Here is an 18,358-nt window from a genome sequence, read left to right as displayed (position 1 = left end):
TCGTTAATGATAAAGATCCACAGACTGGATCATAAGTGTCGTGAGACTTATTAATGTTGCTAATATAGTATTTCAAAGAAATTCAACACAGTAACTTCGATTCACACATTTGTTAACAGCGCCCAATACATTTTCAGTTATATGTACTCACTGCAGAGGGCAGTACAGTCTACAGTTTTCTGAACAACACCAACATATAGCGTAGGAATCACTTATTCCCAGCATCCTCGCGCACCATGGTCTACGTAAAGGTGGATGAAAAGCTGGACTCGTCGACAGATGTTCGTGTGATCCGGCTGCCGGAGAATGATGCATCTTACTTTGTTCAAAAATGGCTCTGAGCATTATGGGACTTAACATCTAAGGTCATCAGTCCCCTAGAACTTAGAACTACTTAAACCTAACTAACCTAACGACATCGCAAACATCCATGTCCGAGGCAGGATTCGAACCTGCGACCGTAGCGGTCGCGCGGTTCCAGACTGTTGCGCCTAGAACCGCTCGGCCACCCCGGCCCGCATCTTACTTCGTCATCTCTGCCATTCTACATCTCTTTCATCACGGCTGTTTTCTACAAGAATTGAGATTTAATATCCTCCTGAAGTAAAACATTCCCAACTCCTTCCCATTCCTTCTTGAAGCACCTTACGGTAGCTTCTTAGTAGCAGGAGGTACTCCTTTTTCCACCTACATCAAATATCCTCATTGATCTTTTGCTTTAGAACTCCATTTCAAGATTTCTTCCAGTTACTGGTCCTGGCCTACATGGATTGGTTATCAGTTTACCATCATTTAAGACGTGAGTTGGCGTTAGGGCCATATCGATCTCTCCTTGAGTGATGGGTCTTGAGTTCACTGCAGCTTCTATACCTGTCAAAATGGTGTTAAGGCTCTCTTCATCCAGTCGATGGCGACCAAGCACCTTCCTCAGAGAACGCTTGACGGAACCTATCAGATGTTCCCATCAGCCTCGCCATCAAACCGCCCATGGTGGTCACTTCTACATAATTCCATGGTGAGCACAGTAGTACTGTATGTCAGAAGTCTACCGGTGGACGTATTGACGACGAGTTCAACATGAATTGCACGTGTTGTGGCGCACATGAATAGGACCATATACAACATCTTGACATGGTGTCCAGTTTTAGCATATAATGGTCCAGCGATACCCTTGCCTGTTACTGCAAATGGTCTTGCAAGTTGAACTCTGTCCAGTGTTAGTAGAGTCTCCATTTCTTCATATCGACGACTGTATATTATCTAGAGGGCAAACGAGAGCGGAGAACTCACCGAATACCTTGTTCTTGCAAAATCCAGAATTATTTCCCCAGTTCTCCTATACCAATGCGTCCATCAATTTGATGCAGTATTATGTGCATGTGTTTGATGCGAAACTCAGTCAAATGACGACGTCCGTCAACTGCAATTGGATAGTCCTCAGAGTTGGACAGTGCAGCCGATTGTAGGTTACTACCCACCCGAATCACGCCATCTGACAGGAAAGTATTGTATCTAGCAATTTTTGATTCTTTGGGCAACTGTTCTCCCTTAAGCAATGCTGAGAGCTAGGCATGGAACAGGTCCCCTTGTACTCTTCTGAATTGGTGTGTATGGCCGTTTTGTAACTCCAGAGGACTCAAATTACCAGTATTTCTAAAGTTATTCTTCGTGGTCTCAATAATTCGAAATACAAGAGCAGTAACATGCAGTGTTCGCTCGTACGAACTGGATTTTGGAATGTTTAACAGGGGATCAGTGATGGTGATCAGCGTGCATTTTTCCTGGTTTTGGCTTCTGCACTGATTTAGGTGGAGCTGGGATGTCAAGCGGCCATGACTGCTTGTCTTCTGAAATCCAAATGCTGAGTGTTACTGGTAGGTCTGCTTCAAGCCCCCTTGTGAGATGATCTGCGGGTTTTTTGACTTGGAGAACAGCAACTCCGTTGACTGAATGTTGTGGAGGGTACTATTTCTGCAAATGAAAGTGTTCTATTTGTGTGGGTCATTTCGTTCCCATTCCAAGGTGATGGTTGAGTCGCTCCAGAGAGTAGCTTCGTTGGCATCAAACCCTGTTTCGTAGCAAAAGTAACGAAAGCGGCGTGAGCCAACCAACGCTTCAAGTAATTCCAACTTAGATAAGGCTACCGTCTTGATTAGTGGCAGCATGTTCTTGCTGCAAAACAATGCGTGCTCTGTAACTGACTTGTCCTTACACACAGGACTGCACAAAAGGATCTTTCAGGTACTCATGCACTTCAGTAGAGTCTCTTGTGTCTCTCCTAGCTATCCATCGGGTAATGCACAAAGATGACAAATGATGAAATTTCGAGGCCAAGGAATGCCAACTAAGTGCAAGATCTTGAAAGACAAGCTTAGCAACAATCCCAATGAACGGACCAAGGGGGTCATAAAACTGAGCGGCTGGTCGAAGAACGTTTCTCTTGGTTGCCAGTTTGTCTGTCAGGGCTTCCGTTATATTTTGGTAGGCAGTAGAGTCATCTTCTGTACTGTGATTGATTCCCGGGTTTGCATTGTGGACTTGGTTCCTGGGCCTTTGGCATGCTTTGTTTGCTTCAGTTCTTTCGATTTAGTCACCAATTTGGAAAGTGGAAGGCTTATTTGCAGTGAGAGTGCTGTCATTTCATGATAAGCAGTGGAAGCGTCGTCACGTTCTCACACTAGCTACAGTGTAGTCTATGAATATAGAACTGTCAATGAGTACTGACACTCGTGGATATTTGTCAATATTTAGCGCTGTTAGCTCCATTATAGCAGCTGACAAAAGGAATAAGCCTGGCTGAAGTCCAAATGGCTAACGTTTGAAGCGATATGTTATCACATCAGTTTGTTCAACACGATACCAAAAGAAGCTAGTGAGATCTCTGTTCTCTTCGTTCATGGTCAACTATAAGAAGAAATCGCAAGTCATTTTCTCTCTTTCTCCAACTCTCCATTTAAATCGCCCATTAGAATTTTCATGTGATTTTGTGAAATTTTGAAAATTACATTTTCTACCACTTCTCATGACTTATTTACTTCTACTGGGTTTGTTTTATTTCTTGGTTGATCGGCATATTAACATTAATTACTGTGCAAATTTTATTTGTACATTTCAAACAAATTGTCCTTAATATGTCGTTCACATTATTTACCTTCATTATGTAACAAAGAATGTATCGTGAAACCGCGAATACAACTCCTAGGTAGGGTGTATTTTTAAGAGTTATTTTGTCTATTTTTTAGCAGTCTCTAATTTCCAAAATGGAAATCTTGTTTCCTGCAATGATAAAAATATAATTTTTTGTTCATCGTTTCTTCCAGTTTGTAGTGCTTCTATGGCTTCGGAGCGATTTAACTAATATTTTATATAATAGGTCATGTTTTATTGTTATTATTAAAATCGTGGGCTTTTGTGAAACGTTAAAAGTGTCGGTGACCGCAAGTAAAAGCAATATTTGCGGGGATGGGAGAGTGGAGGGAGAGGAGAGGGGGTGGGGAGAGGGGGGTGGGAGGGAGGAGGGAGGGAGGGAGGGAGGGAGGGAGAGGGAGAGGGAGAGAGGGGGAGAGAGGGAGAGGGGAGAGAGAGAGAGAGAGAGAGAGAGAGAGAGAGAGAGAGAGAAACAGTAGCCTGTACTAGACTGGAAGCCTGGATACATACATCCTTGCAGCTAGTTAGTAACCACTCATCCGCTGCCGTTACTTACTTTTTTGCATCTTCTATTGATTTTATTGACGATGAAAGTTACATTTTGCTGTTGTCGTGATCATCAGTTCGAAGACTGGCGTGATGCAGCCCTCCACCCAACTCTACCTTGTGCAAGCCTCTTCAAATCTGCATAACTCCTGCAGCCTACTTATATCTACACTTGCCTGTTGCTTTACCCCCGACCACTCCGAAAACATTTCCCTCGATTACAAAATTAACAATTCTTTGGTGACAGAGTGTGTGTCCTATTAACTGATTCCTTGTTTTAGTCTATTTAAGTCATACATTCTTGTTCTTCCCAACTCGAATCAGTACTTCCACTTTAGCCAACCTACCCATCTAATCTTCAGTGTCCTTTTGTAAAACTACATTTCCAAAGCTGCTATTTCCTTTTCGTCCGAATTTTTTGTTGTCCCTGGTTGACTTCCGTACAATGCTACATTCCAGACAAATACATCCACAAAAGACTTCCCGACTGTTTTCTAAATTGTATAGCAATAAATACATCTTTTTTTCAGAAAGGCTTTTCTAGCTATTACCAGTCATCATTTTATATTCTCACCACTTCAGCCATCGTCAGTTACTTTCCAAATAACAAAAATCTGATTATTTTGAACTACTAAATGCTGATAATTTACACGTGTGTAATTATTTGTTTCTCTTTAATAATTCGGGGTTATTAGTGAGAAACAATGTTATTCAGCATTAGAAAACAATGATGTTATTTATTATGCATGCTATTTCCATGGACAGATTATCAGAATTTTTTACCAATATTTCACTTCTTTCTGTAAGAAAGATAGATTGACTGGAGATACGAGGATATGAATCTCCACATGGGAATCTGTAGCAATGTTGTCTGTCAAGCAGTGTAAATGGCACTAAGATTATTCACAGTCTAACCAGAATTTATTACCTCAGAGTGGTTTCTGGACCACTAATACACAATTATTATAGCAATCATGACGAGCAATATTTATGTCTGTGTAGAAAATCAATTTAAAACTGCCGCTGCAATATTTCACTAAGATGGAGGCAAATATAAGAAAATTACTTATCGATTCTGCTTCAGTCCCTGTTTCACTACTAACAAATAATATATATTAAATCTGCTTGTACCTACACTATATACATTGACATTTGGAAATATTTCTCAATGTTAATCGCTTATTATTCAGCATTTACCAATAAACCACGCTGTACATCAATAGCGCTAATGGCCGCGCTCCTTTATAGTTTATCAGAAAACTTAACATTTATATAGGTCGAGGATCACAATGAAATAAAACTCCAAACAAAGAAGATTCATTTAGTGACACAAACTCTCTTTTTCAAATATTAAATTAGCAACACAATACAATTTTTTACAGACGTCTGTGTTACGAGACATCAGTCACATCCTACCAGTACAATAGTTCGAAAAAGAAGAAGGATCGCCGACCGGTGTGGCCGTGCTGTTCTAGCCGCTTCAGTCTGGAACCGCAAGACCGCTACGGTCGCAGGTTCGAATCCTGCCTCGGGCATGGATGTGTGTGATGTCCTAACGTTAGTTAGGTTTAAGTAGTTCTAGAGGACTGATGACCTCAGATGGTAAGTCCCATAGTGCTCAGAGCCTTTTGAACCATTTGAAGAAGAAGGATCAGTCTACAAGCATCATAGATAACAAAAGATTGAGATTTTCATTATCTTTTTCCATGGGTATTCTCTGAGATATAATTCTTTACAAAATAATTAATTATGTCATTGACGATAATTCTTTATTATTTTACTAACGATGAAGTCCTTTTTATTAATATCACGAGAATGTTCTTTCACATTCCACACACAATGCTGTCGTGATTATTATTCTGAATGAAATATGGGCGTGGGTTTTACGCACGACATTGAAACTTTGTGGCAAAATTTGTAAGGATATGCGGAGAGAAATAACGAATGAACCATTGGAAGAAACATTTCAGTTTTGACAATAGAGGGTAAAACTTAGAAATTGTGTACCACGTTTCTGTTCCAGGTTACAAACATTGCTCAATGTGACGATCATTTGCATCCACGACAGCCTGGAACCGCACTAGAGATTGCTATACTGCTGCCCGAAACTGTGGACTATCGAATATTCAGCTATCATGACAAAGCTAGTTCACTGCTTGAAGGTCGCAAATTGGTCCAGCATTCTCAGCGTACTAACAGCACCTTTTTCAGAAATTTTTGGCGCAATTGATCGTCGGTCTTACATGAGCAATTCCCAAGTCTCCAGTTAACTTCCGAATTATGTTCTTCAACCCTGGTCCGGAAAGATGACCTCTGCGTATTTCTTTAATGCACTGATAGTCGCGAAGAACAGAACTATTGCTGTTGTTTTATTGTAGAACCCTAATTTTTGCTTTTCAACCCTACGTCGCCGTACTAGTACCGGCACCTAGTGGCAAATCATGACTCTAACAGTACTAACAACGCAAATCCTGCACCGCGCTGTCTGATCGTAATTCCTTTACAGTTGGGTACCCATATGGTAAATAGTTTTTAGTCTATGCAGGCTCGAGTAGCCAAAGTTTAATTACAACCACCTTGTATTATGTGGCTGTGGGTAATGCTCCACATTGCTTAAAATGGCACTTATAAAATGTACGTCTGTGAGCCCCGCACTTAATTCGAATTACTTTCTTTTGTGACGTGAATAATTTTGGCTTACGTGAGTAGATACGCAAGAATACTGCCTCATAGGACATCAGTGAATAAAAACTACACAGTATATTAAATTACTGATTTATATGTTCCAAAAGTTGTGATTTATTAATATGCAGAAGTATCTAAACCTAATTGTTTTAGCCAGTTTACTTTCAGGCTTTTGTACTTTACATTTTCATCAATATGTACACCTAAGAACGTAGAACGTTCGACACTGTTCATTATTTTTCGTTGTTAATCTATATTAACAGGAGGTGGAAGAATTTTGACAGTACGAACCGGGATAAGGAGCGTTTTTTCGAAGTATGGAGGTATTCCATTTGTTCAAGATTAGTTAATAATGTAGTGGTCGGGGCATAAAACCAGTTATTGAATATGCCTTCTCCAGGGAACTGTAGGAAGTGGATGGAGGACATCGTAGAAGAATTAACAACATCTGACTGAGAAAACTGCAAGAATATGGGAGTGAATGTTTCGCATGACGTTGCTTTGTTAAATGTAAGATAAAGAGAAATCCCTTCTCACTTGTAGTAAATTTCATTGGAGCTTGCTACGCCAGCAGAGCCATCTTAGCAATTATTAAAAGGCTGAAGCACCAACAGTTTTTCTAAATTTGTTATTTTTTGTAATTTTTTTAGCAGTAACAGATTGGAGAGAAAACACGTCACACACAGACATCCATAGGGAGACGTAGAGTGGAGAGAGGAGAGGGCAAACTCGGCCTACTCCCTCCAATGCAGCCACCATGCCAGTGCAATGAGCTTGATACACAGGAAGAACATCGAGCTAACCAGTGACACTGAGAAAATGTTCAGCAGATCTGTAAGATTGTAAACGAAGACAATTTTGTTGATGGGAGTATGTGAATATGCTACCAGTTTTTCACAAAGAAGCGTCTTATCTAGCTACTTTGATATCGTGAAGAATTAAGTGGAGACCACAGGTCAATAATATGAATTGGCTGTGCGTCAATGTAGTCAGATGCAACACAAAACAATCTCATGTGACTGTATGTAGAACTGTTATGAATAACTCCTGCTTTGTGACGCCCATGTTAGAGTTCTCTAGGCGGAAATGCATACACAGCCGCCCACAGCAGTTTGAAGAGGTTTTAGCAGATCTACGAGAGAGTCCTTAAGAGTAAGGCCTCCGGATTTTTATGAGAGAACTCTTAAAGCTTTTTAACTAAAACAAACGTTATTAACAGTCTACATCGTTATTCTTCATGTCAACATTATTATATTTCAACATAGTCACGCTGGTGACGAACACTTTTTCTCCCGACGGGAGACCAGTTTGTTGATAACGTCACTGTAGAATATTTGACTCTGTTGAGAGAGTCACAACCTCACCTCTGCCTAAACTGATTGACCTCCAATCAGGTGAAGTCTTCGGAGGTGTTAAGTTTTGCAAACAGATGAAAATCGGATGGGGCCAAGGCGAGACTGTGTGGGATCGGTGACAGTGGACACGTGTCGTCGAATTGTGCAGATGTCAAAGCGCTCATGGCGTGGTCTGACGTTCTCATGGTCAAGGAAAGAGTGCTCCGTGTGTGGACGAACTCTTCAAATTCGAATCTCGATCGCAGCACGCTGCTTTTCGCGCACCGGCATAGTTGCCTTACACTCCGCCATGTTATACGCTAACATTCGGAGCGCTCTAGCGGCGGAGGGCTCCAAATTTGTAGACAAGAAGAATATGTAGAATGTTAATAATGTTTCTTTTATTTAAAAACCTTAAAGAGTTTTTACATAAAAAATTCGGAGGCATTACTTTTCAGAACGATCTCGTATCAGTCACTATGGAATGAACCGAACTAAAACTAAACTCCGTCCGAACAGGCCTTGGAAGGCTAAACGGTACCGACCGGCCGCCGTGTCATCCTCTCAGCCCAGGGGCGTCACTGGATGCAGATACGGAGGGGCACACCGCTCTCCCGGCCGTTGTCACTTTTTGTGACACGAGCCGCTACTTCTCATTCAAGTAGCTCCTCAGTTTGCCTCATAAGAGCTGAGTGCATACGGCTTGGCGACAGCGCTCGGCAGACAGGTCAACCGTCTTACCCAGCCCGACAGCGCTTAACTTCGGTGGTCTAATGGGAACCGGTGCTACCCCTGAGGCAAGGCCGTCGGCACTATGGAGTGGACCATGGGCATAATTCCGGGCTATGTTAAGAAATAAGAAGTCGCTGTGGAAAGTGCTACTGATGATGGAAAACTTACAAAGATGCAAGGTTGTCTTAACTAAAAGACTCTTGAAATAGGAGAATACTTCTAGCTCAAAAACCTTCACTGTCTACAATATTAGATAGCTAACTGACTGTGAGAGTGCAAGCTCTAAAAGGCAATACTACTTGTGTCAGAGATCGGACAGGATGAGACAGGGTCCTGCTGTTCTGTTACTGAACACTTGTTTCTTCCAAATTCTTTACTGTAGCCTACAACATAAACGCCGAACTTTTAATACTCTATGCATGTGGAAAATCCTAAAATCATGTCGAGGTTTTTCCTCTTCGGACTTACTTTCACATCAGTAAACTCTCACTGATTCGAATTGACTAATTCGGAATTCGCGATAGTTCGAATATTTTTTGTTTATACTTTTTTCATCGCGAAGTGAAATTTTGCGTTACTGTACCGGACATCACTCGCATCGTGCTCATTTACAGTAAATTTCGGACATGTGTATCATTGTTGATAACAAGCATTCAAAAATGTCAATGTCTGCTGTGCCCGATTCCTAAGGCCCGCATGACGAGTTGGGTTGAATTTCATCTCTAAGACGCTTAGAAGTATATTAAAGTGTTGCACGGTACAATACAGTAACGAATTCTAGTGTTAGAAGTAAATAGAAATCGTTAAGTTTAGAAGAGCAAATGAGATTGGATTTTATCAACGAAGCCGGTGCTTCTGCCCGGACTACTATAATAGGGTATGGTGTTAAAGAAATAGAAGATACAGATTTTCGGCGTTAATTTGGAACTACAACCATGGAACATATCCGTGATTGGGTGGGTGAAGATGAAGCCTTTGACAACCAAATCCTGACAGTGGACGAAATAACAGAACATGCCCTTGGAATTTAGTAGCAGCGCAAACTGTTAAACGTAAGGGACAATTTGTACACACTGATCGACTTTGCTAACAATAATCCACATTCCAAAAGCACAACCCAGACACATTAACGTGACCACGGTCTATGTTCGACGTCAACGTGCAATAACTATTCACGGAGCACATGTGGCAGTATTAGCAGTGGAGGGTACATAAAGCATATCAGGAGGATGTAGAAAACACTGCACTCTCGATCATAATGACGAAATCGAGCGATTTATCTGAGATCTGAAAGAGCATAATCATTGGTATACGGGCCGAGGATGGAAACATTTCCGAAACGGCTAAGTTTTTTAACTGTGGTTGAAGTATATCGTGCACGCAAAATGGCGCTATCTGAATCCGGCGCTGTGGCAACTGCAGAGCGCCACTGGCCAAAGATGATAGGCGTGGTCAACAGCTGCGGAGATGTGTAAGAGCGAACAGACGTTCAAGTGGCGAGCAACTGACCGGCCATATGAACCAAGGGGTGACGAACATTGTTTCTAAAATGACTGTTCAGAGAATATTGCCTCCACCGCAAGCGCCTGGTTCAGCAACAAACGCTGACTGCCGTTCAACGGCGACGAAGGCTGAAATTTGCACGCCAATACCACAACTGGACGTCCGCTGAGGGCGACAGGTAGCCTTCTCTTATGAATCACTTTTTATGCTCCATTGGACAGATAGCCGCTGGCGTGTAAGGCGTAGAACGTCTGAAAGCTAATACCCTGCAACAATCGTCAGAAGGATCCAGGTCAGAGGATGGCGCTTTATTGTCTGGGAAATGTTTTCGTGTCGTTTCTAGGGTGATCTCGTCATTCTGAAGGGCACAAGGGCTCAACAAAAGTAGCCATCTACGCTTGGACACCAAACATGTAGTCTTGTTTTTCCTCAGACGGTGGTATCTACCAGTTGTACAATGTACCGTGTCATACATTTCGCAGTATACGTGCGTGGTTCGAGGAGCACCAGAATGAGTTTACCGTATTTTCTTGGATTTAAACGCAATGGAGAATCTTTAGGCACCTCGATCTGGCTGTTGCTCTACGGATCTTCACCCGAGAAACCTAGCTCAACTGGCAACGGCGTTGGAATGGCTCCACATCCCTTTCGGTGCCTTGCAGGACATCACTGACTGTTCCTGTACGTCTCACAGGTGTCCACGCTGTAGTAGGTGGTTATTCACGGTTTTTCCAGGTGATCACGTTAATATAAATGGACTAAAAGAGATGAGCGTCAAGTGAGAAAAGAGCGGTACACATCGGTGCACCAAAAATAAGCCTTCTTTACGCCATTATCAACAGATACTGGGAATGACAATATTGCCATGGCACCAACCTCAGGTAGTAGTGCCTCTCTGGCTGCTGTGGACCGTGCCGTTACGGATCCAGTTGACAGCAACCAATAACTAGTCAAGTATTGACAGTTCTACAATAAATGTAGCACATTAATTTCAATTACAGTGCAGACTTCCATTTTTAAATAAATATAGTAATTTATTGGCCACTATATGTCAAGAGACGAGCACCCGCGATCTACATCTACGTGATTACTCTGCTATTCACAATAAAGTGTCTGGCAAAGAGTTTAGTGAACCACCTTCAAGCTGCCTCTCTATGGTCCAACTCTTCAACGGCGCTTGGGAAAAACTAGCACTTAAATTTTTCTGTGCGAGCCCTGATTTCTCTTATTTTATCGCGATGATCATTTATCCCTAAGTAGGTGGGTGCCAACGGAATGTTTTCGCAATCGGAGGAGAAAACTGGTGATTGAAATTTCATGAGAAGATACCGTCTTAACGAAAAACGCCTTTATTTTAATGATTGCGACTCCAATGCACGTATCATGTCTGTGACACTATCTCGCCTATTTCGCGATAATACAAAACAAGCTGCCCTTCTTTGTACTTTTTCGATGTCAATCGTCAGTCCCACATGATGCGGATCCCACACCGCACAGCAGTACTCCAGAATAAGGTGGACAAGCGTAGTGTAAGCAGTTTCTTTGGTAGACCTGTTGCACCTTCTAAATGTTCTGCCAATGAATCGCAGTTTTTGGTTTGCTCTACCCACAGTATTATCAATGTGATCGTTCCAATTTAGGTTATTTGTAATTGTAATCCCTAAGTATTTAGTTGAATTTACGGCCCTCAGATTTGTGTGACTGCTCGCGTAATCGAAATACAGCGGATTTCTTTTTGTACTCATGTGAATAACTTCACACTTTTCTTTATTCAGGGTCAACTACCACTTTTCGCATCGTACAGATATATTATCTAAATCATTCTGCAATTTGTTTTGGTCATCTGATGACTTCGCAAGACGGTAAATGACAGCATCATCTGTAAAAATGTAATATGGCTATTTAGATTGTCTCGTATGTCGTTAATATAGATCAGAAACAATAGAGGGCCGATAACACTTCCTTGGGGAGCGCCAGATTTTACTTCTGTTTTACATGATGACTTTCCGTCTATTAGTACGAACTGTGACCTTTATGACAGGAAATCACGAACCCAGTCGCACAACTGAGGCGATATTCCATAGGACGCAGTTTGGTCAGAAGATGATTGTGAGGAACGGTGTAAAGCCTTCTGGAAATCTAAAAATATGGTGTAAATTTGACTCCCACTGTCGATAGCAGTCATTAATTTTAATTGTGTTTTCGGTAGAGAGGCAGTAACAGCAGAATGAGTTGGTCAGGAGAGGTCACTGAATTGAAATGTGGTCTACTCACTGGATGTCTGCTGAGTACCAAATTCATCAAGGATATTTCAACCACCTGAAGTTGCCTCAGCCGACTACTGGGGAGGTAATTGTGAAGTGGAAACGCGAACGAACAGCCACAGCTAAACCAATAGGAGGCAGGGACGAGGTGTTGACGGATAGGGACTATTGAGCATTGCGGAGTTTCTAGAAACGGCGTAAAACGAACAAAAGGAATCAATCGCCAGCACAATGACTGCCCACAGGGAGTTACAGAATGGGGTACAGTAGTCAAAAAGCTCTTCATAAGCCACACGTTTCTGTAGTCAACGCTAAGCGAAGCTTGAGTTGATGAAAGAGCGACGTCGTTGGACAGTGGATGTCTGGATGAATCACACTATGCGTTCTGGCAATCATATGGAAGGGTTTAGGTTTGGCGAATGTCTGGAGAAATTTGCCTGTCGCCATGTCCAAATAGTGAATTGTGGAGGAGATGGTGCTGCGGTATTGGGAGGAGGGGGGTTCGGGGCTGCTCTTGAACACATTTCACAGCGTTCTGTGCTGCATGTGGTAGATGAGCAGCTCGCACACCATGATTGATTATACTAGCATGACAATGCATCTTGTTATAATGCAGCATCTGTGATACAATGGATTGTGGACACTACCATTCCTGAAATGGACAAGCCTATCCAGAGTCCCGGCCTGAAGCCAACTGAACACCTCTGGATGAGCAGAATGACGATTTGCTTTCAGAACTCAGCGTCCAACATTACAACCTGCTATGGTTTCGGGTGGTGAAGAATGGGATGCTCTTTCTCCAAATAAAATGGTTCAAATGTCTTTAAGCACTATGGGGCTTAACATCTGAGGTCATCAGTCCCATAGAACTTAGAACTACTTAAACCTAACGAACCTAAGAACATCACACACATCCATGCCCGAGGCAGGATTCGAACCTGCGACTGTAGCAGTCGCGCGGTTCAGGACTGAAGCGCCTAGAACCCCTCGGCCACCGCGGCCGGCTGCTGTTCCTCCACGGACACTCAGACACCTCATTGAAAGTGTCCCTAGTACAGTCAAAACAGTAACAAAGGCGAAGGGTGGATACATTTCATATTAATGGCTGATTGGGGTCCAGATAGTTTCAATCAGATAGTGTACAAGAAACGTTCGGTACTCAAGGGAACTTTGTAGGTAAAGAATAGGTCGAGAGTGAGGTACGATGTTATCGTGTAATGACAAGAAGGCAGGAGCTGGCTCACCTGCACTATGCGATCGCCCATGCCGACAAGACTGCGCACCAAGCGCGTCGACAGCTGCACGTCGAGGCGGGGCCAGTCGTCCCTGGGCCCACTCAGTACAGGTTCGCTGTCCGTAGCTGCCATTGTCACTGGTCTCTAGGCGGCTGGTTTCTCTGTAACAACGCATACATGCCCAACTAATGCATTAGCAGTACCGAATATGGACAACCATCATCCGTATAATGGTATCACAACGAAAATATGTGCTGGACCCGCAATTCCCGCTTATCGCGAGCAGTCTCCTTACCGTTTTGCTATCCAAGCGTGGCTCATAGCCAGATCCAAACTTCTATGTATTGTCAACCATGTGTCTACAACCTACATTATGCGATCAAAAGTGTCCGTACACCTGCCTGAAAATGACTTACAAGTTCGTAGCACCCTCCATCGGTAATACTGGAATTCAATATTGTGTTGCCCCACCATTAGCCTTGAAGACAGCTTCCACTCAGCTTTCAATCAGGTGCTGGAAGGGTTCTTCACGGAGTGCTGCACTGAGGAGAGGTATCGATGTCGATCGGTGAGGCCTGGCACGAAGTCGGCGTTCCAAAACATCCCAAAGGTCTTCTATAAGGTTCGGGTGTCAGGACTCTGTGCAGGCCAGTGCATTGCATGGATGTTACTGTCTGTAAGCATTCCGCCACAGCCCCTGCGTTACGAACAGTTGTTCGATAGTGTTGAAAAATGCAGTCGCCATCCCCGAAATGCTGTTCAACAGTGGGGAGCAAGAAGGTGCTTAAAACATTAATGTAGGGCTGTGCTGTGATAGAGCCACGCAAAACAACAAGGCCCGTCCATGAGAAACACGAACACAACATAACGCCACCGCCTCCAAATTTTACTGTTTGCACTACACACGCTGGCAGACGACATTCACAGGGGCATTCGTCATACACACATCGGATCGCCACATTGTGTACCGTGATTCTTCACTCCACGCAACGTTTATCCACTGTTCAATCGTCCAATGTTATCGCTCCTTACACCAATCGAAGCGTCGTTTGGTATTTACCGGCGTCATGTGTGGCTTATGAGCAGCCGCCGACCATGAAACCCAAGTTTTCTCACCTCCCGCCTGTCATAGTACTCGCAGTGGATCTTGATGCTGTTTGGAAATCCTGTGCGATGATCTGGATAGATGTCTGACTATTACACATTATGATCCTCTTCAACTGTCAGCGGTCTCTGTCAGTCAACAGACGAAGTCAGCCTGGACGCTTTTGTGGTGTATGTGTGTCTTCACGTTTACACTTCACTATCACATCGGAAACATTGGTCCTAGGCATGTTTCGGATTGCGGAAATCCCGCGTACAGACGTATGACAAGTGACTTCCAATCACCTGTCCAGGTTCGAAGTCCGCGAGTTCCGCGGAGAGCCCCGTTCTGCTGTCTCACGATGTATAATGACTACTGACGGCGCTGATATGGAATACGTGGCAGCAGGTGGCAGCACAATGCACCTAATATGAAAACCGTATGTTTTTGGGGGTGTCCGGATACTTTGATCACATCTACATCTACATCTACATTCATACTCCACAAGCCACCCAACGGTGTATGGCGGAGGGCACTTTACGTGCCACTGTCATTACCTCCCTTTTCTGTTCCAGTCGCGTATGGTTCGCGGGAAGAACGACTGCCTGAAAGCCTCCGTGCGCGCTCGAATCTCTCTAATTTTACATTCGTGATCTCCACGGGAGGTATAAGTAGGGGGAAGCAGTATATTCGATACCATATCCAGAAACGCACCCTCTCGAAACCTGGCGAACAAGCTACACCGTGATGCAGAGCGCCTCTCTTGCAGAGTCTGCCACTTGAGTTTGCTAAACACCTCCGGTTACCAAATAACCCTGTGACGAAACGCGCCGCTCTTCTTTGGATCTTCTCTATCTCCTCCGTCAACCCGATCTGGTACGGATCCCACACTGATGAGCAATACTCAAGTATAGGTCGAACGAGTGTTTTGTAAGCCACCTCCTTTGTTGGTGGGTTACATTTTCTAAGGACTGTCTCAATGAGTCTCAACCTGGTACCCGCCTTACCAACAATTAATTTTATATGAACATTCCATTCCAAATCGTTCCGCACGCATACTCCCAGATATTTAGCAGAAGTAACTGCTACCAGTGTTTGTTCCGCTATCATATAATCATCCAATAAAGGATCCTTCTTTCTATGTATTCGCAATACATTACATTTGTCTATGTTAAGGGTCAGTTGCCACTCCCTACACCAAGTGCCTATCCGCTGCAGATCTTCCTGCATTTCGCTACAATTTGCTAATGCTGCAACTTCTCTGTATACTACAGCATCATCCGCGAAAAGCCGCATGGAACTTCCGACACTTTCTACTAGGTCGTTTATATATATTGTGAAAAGCAATGGTCCCATAACACTCCCCTGTTGCACGCCAGAGGTTACTTTAACGTCTGTAGACGCAGTGTATACTCATTCATCTATTGTGTATATTGCAGCACAGGAGAGACTCAAGTAAAAATCACTTGTCCATTGTCGGTGGATAAAACGACATAGCACTTCTTATATTATTTCTAATTATGACGTAAAGTTCCTTTGGTCATGCAGGCATGTCCGAAGGAAGTTTGCATCGTAATTCGGACTAACACAGGCACTGTTATATAATGTCCATTCCTCAGAGTAGTTTTCAGGGATAGGAGCGAGTCACAAAAGCTGTGCATTGGGAAAGATGTCAGCAGTTCATATCCATAGAAGAATGTGGATCACCGTGTCTCTGTCGCGATCATAGTGCAGGGGTACTTATGTCAAGAGGCTTCTCGGCATTGTTTGTTTCATAGAGCTTCCGGTGCTGCGCCGTTAGAGCGAAGCCGCGTTATCTTGCTGTTACACAACGATGCCCCGTCGCTGCAGCTAAAAGTTTGATACGTTCATGCTGCAGTTTCACTGGCATGGCCCGCTTCTCGCAGTGCTGCTACCCGTCCTCTCCTGACGCGGATATTAAGCTCGTTTGTATATGGAGCTGCGACCATTGCAAACCATCCTGATCCTTCAACTGGGATTAGCTGCTTCAAGGTTAGCTGCTTCAAACCCTTTGTTTAGATGTCTGCTCCTTTTATATGCGGTTTCTCGCGCATCATACAACATCTACTTTCATACCCTGCAAACCAATATCTAGCGCATAACAGAGGGTATTTCCCATTGTGCCACTTATTATTATTTGCCATTTCATACGCGTATAGAACGAAAAAAAGTGACTACTTAAATGCCTCAGCACAATTTGTAATTATTCTTAGCAATCCCTGCAGGAATGATACATAGCAGGCGGTAGCACGTTTCTAGATTCGTGAGATTCCTTAATGTTGTTCTTGCAACTTTGTAAGGGGTTTTACAGCATGGTTAGCGTTTGTCTTGTCCGCGGCTCGTGGTCTTGCGGTAGCGTTCTCGCCTCCCGCGTACGGGGTCCCGGGTTCGATTCCCGGCGGGATCAGGGATTTTCTCTGCCTCCAGATGACTGGGTGTTGGTGTCGTTCATCATCATTTCATCCTCATTCACTCGCAAGTCACCATAGTGGCGTTAAAGAACTTGTGGAGCGGCGGCCACCAATGCCATACGCTCATTATCATTTGTGTTCAAGAGTCTGCCAATTCTAGTGTCTCAGCATTTACGTGAAGCTCACACGAAGGTCACATAAATCAGTGAATATTCAATTTACCATTATTTGTACACACTCAGTATCAGCTGACAATATCATGTCAGCATCAGTCTATTTGGTGCGGACCCCACACGCTTCTAGGTGATGCACAAATATCTAGCAAGCAATCTCATTTGTTAAAATATCTACACGATAATCTCGCTTTGGGAGACATAGAACATGAAGTACAAATGAATGTGTGAGGACATACCTACCTGTGACAGACATAGCACATGAAGTAATTGAAGATAAAAACTAAAGAACCATTATTTCACTGTGAATAGTTCTAGTAATCACTCATCCACAGAAATTGCATTAATAAAGCTGCAGGTTGAATTATCTTATGGTTAGCTATGGGGGGGGGGGGGCAGTCAATAAATAATGGAACACTTTTTTTCGGACTATTTCTGGAGAAAAAAAATGCTGAGTTTGTTGTTGGATATCGTAGAATATTCCTGTTTCAGTCACTACAGTTTCATGAAGTTCCGAGAGCTGGTGGCGCTACACGTGGCCTTCTAATGGCTTCTCTAATGGAGGTGCGTCACAAGCAGAGCGCCGCCATTGAGTTTCGTTTGGCGAAAAACCAGAACATAGCAGATATTCATGGGTGTTTGTGGAATGCCTAGGGAGACCTTGCAGTGAACAAAAGCACGGCGTGTCGTTGGTCGACGAGTCTTTCATTATCGCAACAAGATCGCGCAAACCTGTCGAATTTTCCTCGCCCCGGCCGGTCGCACACAGCCATGACTTCTGCGATATTGGGACTTGCGGACAACATTCGAGGTGATCGACGGATCAGAGTTAGACATCACTACTCAACTGGAGGTCTGTTGGTAGAGCTGTCACACTCGTCCATGAGTTAGGGTACTCAAAGGTGAGTGCTCGCTGCGTTGTTCGCCACATACCGGAAGACCTTAAAGAGCAACGAAGGACCATCTGTGCGGAACTGCTTGGGTGTTACGAAGCTGATCGTGACAATTTTTTCTCCAGCATCGTCACATGCGATGAAACATGGATTCATCACTCCGAACCGGAAACAAAACAGCAATCCATAGAGTGGCGCCACACCACTTCTCCACCAGAGAAAAAGTTCAAAGCCGCGCCCTCAGCCAGCACAGTCATGGCGATGGTATTCTGGGACTCTGAAGATGCTATTCTGATTGATGACCCCATTATGTGGAACAATCAACTCTAA

At 43.5% G+C, this 18,358-nt stretch overlaps 1 protein-coding gene across 2 annotated transcripts in view; it reads right to left on the bottom strand.

Moving 5' to 3' along the window:
- LOC126281648 (probable 4-coumarate--CoA ligase 1) overlaps positions 1-18,358 on the bottom strand; it is a 142,136-nt gene that overhangs the window by 54,943 nt on the left and 68,835 nt on the right. For both annotated transcript variants that reach the window (XM_049980785.1, XM_049980786.1), the window contains exon 2: positions 13,456-13,607. In XM_049980785.1, coding sequence (XP_049836742.1) covers positions 13,456-13,578 — 123 coding nt within the window. In that variant the 5' untranslated portion in view covers positions 13,579-13,607. The remainder of the gene's footprint in view (positions 1-13,455; positions 13,608-18,358) is intronic.

Source organism: Schistocerca gregaria, chromosome 7 (assembly GCF_023897955.1).
Source record: "Schistocerca gregaria isolate iqSchGreg1 chromosome 7, iqSchGreg1.2, whole genome shotgun sequence".
In the NCBI taxonomy this organism is placed as follows: Eukaryota; Metazoa; Arthropoda; class Insecta; order Orthoptera; family Acrididae; genus Schistocerca; species Schistocerca gregaria.
The sequence above is the reverse complement of the archived record's forward strand: the minus strand, read 5'-3'. Positions and strand labels throughout refer to the sequence as shown.